Source organism: Lepisosteus platostomus, chromosome 25 (assembly GCF_059453375.1).
Source record: "Lepisosteus platostomus isolate fLepPlt1 chromosome 25, fLepPlt1.hap1, whole genome shotgun sequence".
In the NCBI taxonomy this organism is placed as follows: domain Eukaryota; kingdom Metazoa; phylum Chordata; class Actinopteri; order Semionotiformes; family Lepisosteidae; genus Lepisosteus; species Lepisosteus platostomus.
Genome location: NC_142635.1, coordinates 2,592,011 through 2,604,985, shown reverse-complemented (window position 1 = coordinate 2,604,985; position 12,975 = coordinate 2,592,011). Strand labels below are relative to the sequence as shown.

The following is a 12,975-nucleotide window of genomic DNA, read 5'->3' as shown; positions in this document are numbered from 1 at the left end:
TAATTTTATTCAAAAGTGTTGTTTCTTTTATTCTCTCTAACGGGTGTATATCATCTCTTCACATCCTGCTCACAGGCTGGGATAGGGGACTCTGGAGTGTGTGTGTCTTTAAACTCTGTTCACAGGCTGGGATAGGGGACTCTGGGGTGTGTGTGTCTTTAAACTCTACTCACAGGCTGGGATAGGGGACTCTGGAGTGTCTGTGTCTCTAAACTCTGCTCACAGGCTGGTATAGGGGACTCTGGAGTGTGTGTGTCTTTAAACTCTGCTCACAGGCTGGTATAGGGGACTCTGGAGTGTCTGTGTCTTTAAACTCTGCTCACAGGCTGGGATAGGGGACTCTGGAGTGTTTGTGTCTTTAAACTCTGTCTGTGATTTTAAAGTCTGTTCAAATGCTGCTAAAAAGGACTGTGGTGCCGCTGTCTCCTTGTGTTCCAATAGGTCATAAAAAGCTAAACAACGACCAAAAGTTTTTAAAAAAGAAAAAGTGCACTCTTATCTCTCTGAGCACACATCTCAGACCTCTGTACCAGGGTTTGGCGCCTGTATAAGCACTTGACAGTATTTTGCAAGAAATAGACTGGGACATAACAACGCTGCTCTCTAGTGGACAGTATCCTGTACTGCAATTTCCTCCCTTGCTGCACTTTTCCAGGCATCGGATGCCCAGCATACAAAAGCTTTGTCTTTCTCATATACATATAGAACACAACATAATAAAAAAACACAGTTCTCGAAAGCCACGGCCCTGCGGGTATTCCATTTGCTTTCAAATGTATCTCATCTGAAAGATGACTTCCACTCAGCAGTTCAGCCAATGCTAGAGAAGGCTCTGACAGACGGCAGTGATCAGTCCCCTGGCTTAAAAGCGCAGTCTCCCACCTGCCGTAATCGTCTCTGTCATGGCGGCGCACGGTGAGCATGCCGTAATGCCTCCTCTAAGATGGCGGGGCCCAGTGCGACAGGAAGTCCCCTTCCGCCAGTGCGGGTGGTCCTGCGGGGCGAACTCCTGCCGTAATCCTGCGAATATCTCCGCCGCCCTTCCTCCAGCTGGTATTTGCCGTAGAGCCCCGCTTTTCTCTCTGAAATGCATTAATCCGATACTCAAATCAGGAAGAGGTGGCGACAGGCTCTAGTAAAGAAGACCAGTCCGTGATACATTGGAAATACGTGTGCAATCACTGTGATGTGTCACATTTATCAAACACGTGCAGGGGAATGTCTCAGAGCGCCCACGCAGCCCCTCCCTTCTCCCCCCTGATCGGACCTCACGCCGGACACGTTTGCAGGACACAAGGGGTTTCTCCGCATCTACTGGCTTCGGGGCGGGTCTTAACATCGCCGCCGCCGCCGCAGCCCGCACAGAGAGCGGGGAGAGCCGCGAGAAGGCGTGCCCCTGCGCCACCAGCCCACAGAGGCGCCGGCCCGCCCGTCCCCCGCCTGCAGGGGCCGGGACGCGGTCAAACCGCGCTGCTCCTCTACACGGCGCGGTACGGTACCGGAGCCGCTTTATCCCACACACGGGCAGGCTCCCGGCAGCGGCCAGTTTCCAAGATGGCGTCGGAGCCGGATTACGAGTCCATCCTGCTCGTCAAGCCCGATATCAACGTTTACCGCATCCCGCCCCGCGCCTCCAACCGGGGCTACAGGTAAGCACGGGCCCGGGGCGCGCCGCTGCCCATTGAGGGCTTGGCCCGGTTCGGCCGGCCGGGCTGTCTCGGTCCGGTGTGTCGGATTGCCGAGAGCCGCTATAGACTGGAGCGGTGCGCTGGGGGAGGAAACCGGGCGTGCGGTGGTAGTAGGGGAATTACGGTACTCGCAGGTGTCGGGCTGTGCCGTGGGCTGTCACAGTGGCCGTGTCGCGGGTGGGGTTCGCTGGGTGTTTTGTGTGGCGGGGCTCACACCCCCCACCCCCCCCGCGGGGACGCGTCCTGACCTCCTTAGCTCATCCGCCTGCCGCTGCCGCACCGGCGCATCCTGCAGGTGTTGTTGCATCCTCCGCCTCCGCAAGCGTGCGATCGGCTCCGGGTTTTACTCTGCTGACAGTCCGGATCTGTTGGAAGGCTGATCCAGTCCCGGGTTTACTTTTAGTAGTCTGGATCCGTTGAAAGTTTTGATCCGCTCCGGGTTTTACTTTAAGAATCCGGATCCATCGGGAGTTTGGATCCGCTCCGGGTTTTCCTTTTAGGAGTCCGGATCCATTGGAAGGCTGATCCAGTCCGGGTTTTCCTTTTAGGAGTCCGGATCCATTGGGAGTTTTGATCTGCTCCGGGTTTTACTTTTAAGATCTATTGGAAGGCTGATCCAGTCCGGATTGTCTTATCGGACAGTTTCACAAAAGCGTGCCTGGAGGGCAGAGGGGCACATTCAAATAGAGACTGCACCCGTAACTTTGTTCTTACCCCTCTGCTGCTTCTGCCGTCGATCCCTCTTCTTCTTAACAATTTAACAGCAGCCATATCACCCTGCAGCTCACAACTGGCAGCCCCACTGAAGCTCAGCAGGCGTGAGCCTGGTCAGTACCTGGATGGGAGACTCCTGGGAAAAACTAAGGTTGCTGCTGGAAGAGGTGTTAGTGGGGCCAGCAGGGGGCGCTCACCCTGCGGTCCATGTGGGTCCTAATGCCCCAGTATAGTGACGGGGACACTGTACTGTAAACAGGCGCCGTCCTTCAGATGAGACGTTAAACTGAGGTCCTGACTCTCTGTGGTCATTAAAAATCCCAGGGTGTTTCTCGAAAAGAGTAGGGGTGTAACCCCGGCGTCCTGGCCAAATTTCCAATTGCCCCTTACCAATCATGGCCTCCTAATAATAATAATAATAATAATAATAATAATTGCTTACACTTATATAGCGCTTTTCTGGACACTCCACTCAAAGCGCTTTACAGGTAACGGGGATCCCCTCCACCACCACCACCAATAATAATCCCCCTCTGTGAACTGGCTTCATTACTCTGCTCTCCTCCCCACTGAGAGCTGCTGTGTGGGGAGCGTTCTGGCGCACTATGGCTGCCGTCACATCATCCAGGTGGGGCTGCACACTGGGGGTGGTGGAGGGGATCCCCATTACCTGTAAAGCGCTTTGAGTGGAGTGTCCAGAAAAGCGCTACTGTATATAAGTGTAAACTATTATTACTATTACATCTTTTTTCATCCGAAACTTGGCCGTGTCCGAAGGGTCCAGCGATGTGACTTGAGGCCTGTCCTGACGGCAACAGACTTGCGCACGCGGCGCAGGCGCGGACGTGGAGTCGCTTCCGAGTGGAGAAACGTCTCCGTTTCTGCACTCGTGTGTGAAGTCTGGAGGACGGAACCTGGGTATAACTCTAGGTGTTTCTGGTGGTCTGCTTTGTCCCTCGCGTGAATAAGGTCACTGTGGGTTGAGAAACGTTGTGAAAGTGGGGCGGTGCTGCTGTGTTCCAGGGCAGCCGACTGGAAACTGGAGCAGCCCGACTGGGTGGGGCGTCTGCGGATCACGGCCCGCGGGAAGGTGGCCTACATCAAGCTGGAGGACAAGGTGTCCGGTGAGAGAGGCACTGGATCGGTCCGCTGACCCGCTGACCCAGCAACCTGCGCTGACACACTGACACACAGACCCGCTGACGCAGCAACCTGCGCTGACACATTGAACCGCTGACCCAGCAACCTGCGCTGACACACTGACACACAGACCCGCTGACCCGCTGACACAGCAACCTGAGCTGACCCACTGACACACAGACCCGCTGACCCGCTGACACAGAAACCTGCACTGACACACTGACCCGCTGACCCAGCAACCTGCGCTGACCCGCTGACCCAGCAACCTGCGCTGACCCGCTGACCCGCTGACCCGCTGACCCGCTGACCCGCTGACCCAGCAACCTGTGCTGATACACTGACCCGCTGACCCAGCAACCTGCGCTGACCCGCTGACCCGCTGACACGCTGACCCGCTGACCCAGCAACCTGCGCTGACCCGCTGACCCGCTGACCCGCTGACCCAACAACCTGCGCTGACACACTGACCCGCTGACCCGCTGACCCAACAACCTGCGCTGACACACTGACACACTGACCCGCTGACCCAGCAACCTGCGCTGACACACTGACACACTGACCCGCTGACCCAGCAACCTGTGCTGACACACTGACCCGCTGACCCGCTGACCCAGCAACCTGCGCGGATACACTGACTGACTGACTGACCGCTGGTCCACGTTCCAGTGTAACGTGACCGCCGTGACGCACACCATGAGGCAGCCTGGCGCTATCTGACGTGCGATGCCCTGTTCCACCTGCAGGGGAGCTGTTTGCCCAGGCGCCAGTGGAGCAGTACCCTGGGATCACTGTGGAGACGGTCAGCGACTCCAGCCGCTACTTCGTGATCCGGATACAGGACGACAACGGTCTGTGACGCCTGTCCCCGCCTGTCTGTCCACGCCCGTCTCTCTTGCTGCACCTGCCTCTTGTCGGGTGTGGACAATCTGTCTTTCTCTCGGTTCCAGGCCGCAGCGCGTTCATCGGAATAGGGTTCGGCGATCGAGGAGACGCCTTCGACTTCAACGTCTCCCTGCAGGATCACTTCAAGTAAGGCTGTGACCCTCCCTGCGTCTCGGCGCGGGGTTGAGTGTCCAGGCTGACGGTCAGTTGGCGAGCGTTATTCCACCAGACCTCACCTTTCCCCCTTCTCACTCTCTCCCAGGTGGGTGAAACAGGAGAGCGAGATCAGTAAACAGTCTCTGTGTCCAGACTTGACACCCAAACTGGACTTGGGCTTCAAGGAGGGACAGACGATCACACTCAACATTGGGGTAAAAAGCATGCGCAGCTGTCCTCTCTTTTTGTCTTTGTGGTTCTGTGTGAGGAGTGTCTCTAGGGTCTGTATTAATCTCTGTGTGTGAGGAGTGTCTCTGGGGTCTATATTAGGGTCTGTATTAATCTCTGTGTGTGAGGAGTGTCTCTGGGGTCTGTATTAATCTCTGTGTGTGAGGAGTGTCTCTAGGGTCTATATTAATCTCTGTGTGTGAGGAGTGTCTCTAGGGTCTGTATTAGGGTCTATATTAATCTCTGTGTGTGAGGAGTGTCTCTAGGGTCTGTATTAGGGTCTGTATTAATCTCTGTGTGTGAGGAGTGTCTCTGGGGTCTGTATTAGGGTCTGTATTAATCTCTGTGTGTGAGGTGTGTCTCTGGGGTCTATATTAGGGTCTGTATTAATCTCTGTGTGTGAGGAGTGTCTCTGGGGTCTGTATTAGGGTCTGTATTAATCTCTGTGTGTGAGGAGTGTCTCTGGGGTCTATATTAGGGTCTGTATTAATCTTTGTGTGTGAGGAGTGTCTCTGGGGTCTATATTAGGGTCTGTATTAATCTCTGTGTGTGAGGAGTGTCTCTGGGGTCTGTATTAGGGTCTGTATTAATCTCTGTGTGTGAGGAGTGTCTCTGGGGTCTGTATTAATCTCTGTGTGTGAGGAGTGTCTCTAGGGTCTATATTATTCTCTGTGTGTGAGGAGTGTCTCTAGGGTCTGTATTAGGGTCTGTATTAATCTCTGTGTGTGAGGTGTGTCTCTGGGGTCTATATTAGGGTCTGTATTAATCTCTGTGTGTGAGGAGTGTCTCTGGGGTCTGTATTAGGGTCTGTATTAATCTCTGTGTGTGAGGAGTGTCTCTGGGGTCTGTATTAGGGTCTGTATTAATCTCTGTGTGTGAGGAGTGTCTCTGGGGTCTGTATTAATCTCTGTGTGTGAGGAGTGTCTCTAGGGTCTATATTATTCTCTGTGTGTGAGGAGTGTCTCTAGGGTCTGTATTAGGGTCTGTATTAATCTCTGTGTGTGAGGTGTGTCTCTGGGGTCTATATTAGGGTCTGTATTAATCTCTGTGTGTGAGGAGTGTCTCTGGGGTCTGTATTAGGGTCTGTATTAATCTCTGTGTGTGAGGAGTGTCTCTGGGGTCTGTATTAGGGTCTGTATTAATCTCTGTGTGTGAGGTGTGTCTCTAGGGTCTGTATTAGGGTCTGTATTAATCTTTGTGTGTGAGGAGTGTCTCTGGAGTCTATATTAGGGTCTGTATTAATCTCTGTGTGTGAGGAGTGTCTCTGGGGTCTGTGTAAGGGTCTGTATTAATCTCTGTGTGTGAGGAGTGTCTCTGGAGTCTATATTAGGGTCTGTATTAATCTCTGTGTGTGAGGAGTGTCTCTGGGGTCTGTATTATTTTCACTGTCTATATTGATTGCTCTGTTTTTCTGCCTCTTCATTCTTTCTCTCTGTAGCAAACAAAGAAAAAAGACAAGCCGCGACCCCAGGGAACAGGAGGCCTTGGGCTCCTCCCTCCTCCCCCAGGAGGCAAGATTGCCCCACCCCCATCAACTGTCCTGTCCAATCACGTCACAGAAACCACGGGTTCTGGTCACACCCACACAGGGGGAGGGGACACAGGTACTTTGTGGGAGGGGCTTGATGCCGCTATTAATATTTAGTTTTTATCATTTCCTGCTTTTACTTTCTAAAATATTTTTTTCGATTGAACTGAGAAATGGAAATTATTCCAAAATAACATCATTTTAGTGAAGTTCATAATGAACTGAAGCACTATTTTATTTACTATATTATTGAGTAATATTATGAGGTTGCAGTTTTGTTTTGTTTTTTGGATCTGCTAGATATTTGTAACGTTTCTGACCTGCCTGCCCCAGAGTGACTCGCAGGAGAGTCGACCCTGATTGGAGGGACAGCAGCTCTCTTGATGATGTCACAGCTGCCCTGCCATGACGCTGAGTGTATCTCATTGTTCTCCGGTATTGACTGGTCTCTCCCCCCCCGCCGTTGTCTCAGGGCGTCTGCTGGACCTGGACGGCTCTTCCTCCATCCCCACGCAGTCCCTCTCGAACCCGGGCGCCGACCTGTGGGGGGAGTTCTCCTCTCCAGCCAGGTACGTACGTACGGGCTGCAGCACAATACAACCAGAATCCCCGAGGAGCAGCGTCGCGTGTCCAGCCAGTGTCTGCATTAACGTCTTCTCTCTCTCTGTCTCTGCAGCTCGGTCTCCACCACAAACCCGGAGTCTTCATCTGGAAACTGGGTGCAGTTTTGAGCTCGGCCCTGCTCCTTTCTCTCGGTCTCCTTTTCTCTCCTGTCCAGTCATGCCTGCCCATGTCTCTCCCCTGTTGCCCTTTCATTCCTATAGACTGCTAAAACACTGACTTGATCACTAATGATCTCTCTGCTCTGCTTCCCTCCTCTGTCTCCTCTCTCTCTCTGTGTCTCCTGTCCTGTTGTTGTGTCTTTATTGCTGAGGGATTCTCTGTGATCTCCTCTCTCTCCCTGTGTCTCCTGTCCTGTTGTGTGTGTTTATTGCTGAGGGATTCTCTGTGATATCTCCTCTCTCTCCGTGTCTCCTGTCCTGTTGGGTGTGCTAATTACTGAGGGATTCTCTGTGATCTCCTCTCTCAAATTCTTCATATTCAAGGAGACACAACGAGAGAGAGAAGAGATAACAGGGTTTTGAGCAGAGAGAAAACTTAACTAGATCTTTCAAAAGGTACTGTACCCTCTCCTATATTGATAGTCCACCCTGAAGAACACTGCATTAGTTTACAATAATTATGCTGAATATTACAATACAAATAAGATAAATATTGTGTGTATATAATTGTGAATGTATATATCCATAGAGCCAGTGAAAATATGATCTGTTTTTAGATGATTTGTCAAGTTTAAGATTTGAAGTTAATAATTCATTCTGTACATAACATGGTTCTGTCTGTACGTTTCTCTGTGTTGATAAACTCGTGGGAAATTCATTTGCGTGTATTGAACATCATCTAAAAATAAAGAATATACTAAATGATTTTTTATCATTTGTCTAGGTGTATATATAGTGTCCTCCAGGAGCGTTTGTGTATACAGTGTGTCCAGTAAAGTCTGGACTCCAGGGGTGTGTGTTTGTGTGTATACAGAGTGTCCAGTAAAGTCTGGACTCCAGGGGTGTGTGTTTGTGTGTATACAGAGTGTCCAGTAAGAGTCTGGACTCCAGGTGTGTGTTTGTGTGTGTGTGTGTGTGTGTGTGTGTGTGTGTGTATACAGAGTGTCCAGTAAGAGTCTGGACTCCAGGTGTGTGTGTGTGTATACACACAGAGTGTCCAATAAGAGTCTGGACTCCAGGTGTGTGTGTGTGTATACAGTGTGTCCAGTAAGAGTCTGGACTCCAGGCGTGTGTGTATACAGTGTGTCCAGTAAGAGTCTGGACTCCAGGTGTGTGTGTGTGTGTGTGTGTGTGTGTGTGTGTGTGTGTGTGTGTGTGTGTGTGTGTGTGTGTGTGTGTGTGCAGTGTGTCCAGTAAGAGTCTGGACTCCAGGTGTGTGTGTGTGTATACAGTGTGTCCAGTAAGGGTCTGGACTCCAGGTGTGTGTGTGTGTATACAGTGTGTCCAGTAAGGGTCTGGACTCCAGGGGTGTGTGTGTATACAGTGTGTCCAGTAAGAGTCTGGACTCCAGGGGTGTGTGTGTGTGTGTGTGTGTGTGTGTGTGTGTGTGTGTGTGTATACAGTGTCTAAAAAAAGTAAATTAATAAGTTTCAACTATGCAGCAAAACTGTGATACAATATAAAATGTATTGATACTTTGTGTGAGAACAGTGTGCTCATAGACATGTGCTTATAGAGTGAGGGGAGAAGCAGGAGGGCGGCGGTGCGCGGGGACGCTGGTGCTCTCTCTCTCAGGCTTCGCCGTGGGCCCTGGTCTTCCTGCGGCCGCAGAGCCCGAGCGACCTCTGAAGCCTCCTGGGATAGCCGGCTTTCACACGGCACAGGTCGGCTGCGGAGAGTGACAGGGAGGGAGCGTCACCAGCGCCCGCGTGTCTGGCGGACCGACGACGCGGAGACAGAGAGGGACAAGGTCTCACCCTTCAGGGCTTCCTCCTCCTGACAGACGATTCTGACACAGATCTCCTTATTGATGATATAGACACGAGGGGTACTGGGAGAGAGAGAGGGGTTAATATAGACACACTGACTGACTGGACACTACAGCACAGAGACCCTGACTGACTGGACACTACAGCACAGAGACACTGACTGACTGACTGGACACTACAGCACAGAGACCCTGACTGACTGGACACTACAGCACAGAGACCCTGACTGACTGACTGGACACTACAGCACAGAGACACTGACTGACTGACTGGACACTACAGCACAGTGACCCTGACTGACTGACTGACTGGACACTACAGCACAGAGACACTGACTGACTGACTGACTGACTGACTGACTGACTGACTGACTGACTGACTGACTGACTGACTGGACACTACAGCACAGAGACCCTGACTGACTGACTGACTGGACACTACAGCACAGAGACACTGACTGACTGACTGACTGACTGACTGGACACTACAGCACAGAGACCCTGACTGACTGACTGACTGGACACTACAGCACAGAGACCCTGACTGACTGACTGGACACTACAGCACAGAGACCCTGACTGACTGGACACTACAGCACAGTGACACTGACTGACTGACTGGACACTACAGCACAGAGACCCTGACTCACTGGACACTACAGCACAGTGACCCTGACTGACTGACTGGACACTACAGTATATTAAGAGTGCACTGAAAGATCCAGAGTATCAGTTACCTGTAGATACAGATGGAGTGGAAACACTTCTTGGTGGGACGATGAACCGAATACATTCTAGTGCAGGGATAGGTCTCCTCTCTACAGTCTGAGATATAGAGTGGGGCAGATTAACAGTGATTTCACCATGATCACCGCCACCATGATCACCAAAAATACCATTTTCACCACCATGATCACCACAGTTACCATCTTCACCATTATCATCATCCTCATCACCATCAGCAGCAGTGTGAGATAGAGAGCCTTCCCATTTGCAATGTAAGGATACTCTGGGATGGAAAGTACCTGGTGTTAATGTTGCCTGAGAAGGATCTCCGGGCACAGGACCGTACGTCAGCTCTGCACAGAGAGAAAGTGAGTCGCAAGTGACTGGAAAACCACCTGGAAAATGACAGCAGACCTGAAAGGAACAGGGCAGCAGCCGAAGACCGCAGTGTGAACACAGAGCTCTGGTTCACTAACTGTCTACAACGGACGTGGATATTGATGAGCTCTCTGGGGCATCCACGGTACCAAAGGCAGGAAGGACTGTCTTAGAACCGGACTAGGGGCTAATGAACATGCATTCCCAGAACGACACAGCTGCCCTTATCTCCAAGCCTCTCCCTGGGTCACATCTGACCTCTGTTTCCGCTGGAGCTGTGGACTCAACCAGTTAAGGAACTGGGGTGTGGAAGCACGGGCGACGGACACACTTTCCTATTGGTTGCTGACCCGGGGGAGGCGTGGCCGTGTGGGCGGGGGGGCGTGGCAGTACCCACGTGCCCCGCCTGCCCTTCGGCAGGGAAAGAAGCCGCTGCCAGAGCGCTGCTGGCAAGGCGCGCGCGTGGCGCGAACTCATCGGGGCTCTCTTCGTTCACAACGGGGAGTTCCGTTCGTCTTACCTCTGTCCTGGGCTTCACCAAGGCCGAGAAGAACTGCGGGGGAAGAGGAGAAGACGCATGATCGGTTGAGAAAGAAGGCGGCGGGGTTGCGCAGTGGTGACCACCGCTGCCTCTGCGCACTGGGCCGGGGTGCTGTCTGTGTGGAGTCTGCATGTTCTCCCCCGCGTCTGTGAGGGTTTCTTCCCACAGTGAAATGAGGTTGCTTGTCTTCTGGGACAATCAGTGCTGACGTGAGTGTGTGTGTGTGTGTGTTTGTGATGGACTGGCTTTCCCCTCCAGAGTGTACCCCGCCGTGCGCCCCAAATGTCCCGCGAACCGAAATCGGACGAAGTTTTTAGAAAATGTATGGAAGTGAAAAACAGCGCCCCCCACTCTCTGCCCAGGCACAACAGGGGGACTGCAGGTCCATGTAGTTGTCCTGATCGCTCTCTCCATTACGATCATGTTATCGATCCTGTGCCATCATGCCAGCAAGGTGCACGACGTGGGACCTGATCACAGGACTGTCGATGGACTGCGAGGTGGAACCCAGAGCACCTGAACTGACCCCTGTCCTCACTGGGAGATCACGCAGACACTTCACAGACCGCACCCTGATCCAGAATGAACTGTCGGATAAGAGCATGACCATCTCTAAATCTGATTTTCAGACATGCTTCCTGTTTCCTTGGCTCGTTACCTTGGATACTGCAGAGAAGCACTGTGACTGGCAGGCGGCCCATCTTTCAGGAAAGGTCTCTACAAAAACACTGAGGAGATGGACAGAGTATTATTCTACAAACGTGGTGATGATGTAGTGTTCATGTGAAGTAACAGAGGGGCTGGACTGAGTGTCTCTCCAGTATCTCCAGCTCTGATGGGGAGGGGTGTTCATGTGAAGTTACAGAGGAGCTGGACTGAGTGTCTCTCCAGTATCTCCTGCTCTGATGGGGAGGGGTGTTCATGTGAAGTTACAGAGGAGCTGGACTGAGTGTCTCTCCAGTATCTCCTGCTCTGATGGGGAGGGGTGTTCATGTGAAGTTACAGAGGAGCTGGACTGAGTGTCTCTCCAGTATCTCCTGCTCTGATGGGGAGGGGTGTTCATGTGAAGTTACAGAGGAGCTGGACTGATTTTCATTCTCTTTTTTCCTCATTTTCCTCCCTGTTTGTCCCTCTCTGGCACACTTTTGCTCTCTGCTGTTTGTGATCGGCGGTCGAGTCCAAGCCATGAGCTCATCCAAAAGAATGTGTTTTGTACACTAATCCTTGTGTGTGTGGCGATCCCCTCTCCCTCACGACCCTCTCAGTGCCAGGCTTGCGTTTAACCCATCGGGAACCATGAACGCTGTCCCCCTCCTCACCACCGAAAACCCCACAGGATCCCCCCCTCTGTCTCCACAACACCCACCCACCCCTCTCTCCCCCTCCCTCCCTCTCTCTACGGCTAATTCTATTATTTCCGCCCCAGAACCTGGGCTCTGTTTCTGCCAAAACAACGCGGAGCTTGAAAACGCGAATAAGCATCTTTCATGAGCCAAAAAGTTAAGTTATCTAGATCAGAGATGTAGTACTGTTTGTGTAAAGGAATAGCAGTCTCTCTCTCTGAATGTCTCTCTCCCTATCTCTCTTCGAAAGCTACAGCTGTCTGTCTCTGAATCTCTCCATCTCTCTTCTGAAGCTACAGCTGTCTCTCTGTCTGTTTCTGTCTCTCTCTCTCTCTGTCTAACAGTCTACCTGTCTGTGAACGATGAATCACACTCACCTCTGTTAGTCCTGGCTCTTGGTTTTCAGCTCTTTCCCTGGCTCTTGCCCTGCGTCTCTCCCACTCTCGCCTTCCTAATTGAATCCAGCCACGGGCTCTGTGTCGTCCAGTGGATTCACCCTCTTAGAGAGAGAGCGAGGGAGAGAGGGAGTGTGTGAGAGAGGAGAGCAGTAGGAGTGTATGGGCGGGAGAGAGGGAGTAAGAGACGTAGGGAGAGAGAGTGAGGGTCTTTCTGCTTTAAGCTGCTCATATATCACAATGTGCAAGAATTTCCCCTTTAGCAAGCTCATTAACTTAAGAAGGTTATGATGTGATCTTCTGGAATGAAATCATGAGCACTCAGGCTGAAAGAGCAGAACTCTACTGAGTGAAACTGAGCACCCTGTCTGTACAAATTCTCACAAGTCCAGTCTGTATACACTGATCCCAGACTCACACATGTCCCAGTCTGTACACACTGATCCCAGACTCACACATGTCCCAGTCTGTACATACTGATCCCAGACTCACAAGACCAGTCTGTACACACTGATCCCAGACTCACACATGTCCCAGTCTGTACACACTGATCACAGACTCACAAGTCCAGTCTGTATACACCGATCCCAAACTCACAAGTGTCCCAGTCTGTACACACTGATCCCAGACTCACAAGTGTCCCAGTCTGTACACACTGATCCCAGACTCACAAGTGTCCCAGTCTGTACACACTGATCCCAGACTC

General features: G+C 51.9%; 2 protein-coding genes and 1 long non-coding RNA gene across 4 annotated transcripts; 1 reads left to right on the top strand and 2 right to left on the bottom strand.

Annotated features, from left to right (window-relative positions):
* Positions 1-3: 3 nt before the first annotated feature.
* Positions 4-2,134, bottom strand: LOC148640563 (uncharacterized). Its single transcript, XR_015929993.1, has 2 exons — positions 1,937-2,134; positions 4-1,082 (listed from the first exon to the last, which is right to left on the bottom strand). It is a non-coding gene; the product is annotated as an uncharacterized LOC148640563 (long non-coding RNA).
* Positions 1,310-7,823, top strand: necap1 (NECAP endocytosis associated 1). 2 transcript variants are annotated; one of them, XM_088619126.1, is made up of 8 exons: positions 1,310-1,649; positions 3,426-3,526; positions 4,286-4,390; positions 4,490-4,571; positions 4,687-4,795; positions 6,247-6,319; positions 6,809-6,905; positions 7,013-7,823. In XM_088619126.1, exons 1-8 carry the CDS (start codon positions 1,555-1,557, stop codon positions 7,065-7,067), a joined length of 717 nt encoding a protein of 238 aa, XP_088475252.1. In that variant the 5' UTR covers positions 1,310-1,554; the 3' UTR covers positions 7,068-7,823. The 2 variants fall into 2 exon arrangements, with proteins under 2 accessions (XP_088475252.1, XP_088475251.1); XM_088619125.1 differs by having other exon boundaries at positions 1,330-1,649; positions 6,247-6,412.
* Positions 7,824-8,566: 743 nt separating this feature from the next.
* On the bottom strand, positions 8,567-12,424 carry mfap5 (microfibril associated protein 5). Its single transcript, XM_088619128.1, has 7 exons — positions 12,252-12,424; positions 11,190-11,259; positions 10,511-10,543; positions 9,912-9,965; positions 9,624-9,711; positions 8,876-8,949; positions 8,567-8,787 (listed from the first exon to the last, which is right to left on the bottom strand). Exons 2-7 carry the CDS (start codon positions 11,230-11,232, stop codon positions 8,690-8,692), a joined length of 390 nt encoding a protein of 129 aa, XP_088475254.1. The 5' UTR covers positions 11,233-11,259; positions 12,252-12,424; the 3' UTR covers positions 8,567-8,689.
* Between the last annotated feature and the right edge of the window lie 551 nt (positions 12,425-12,975).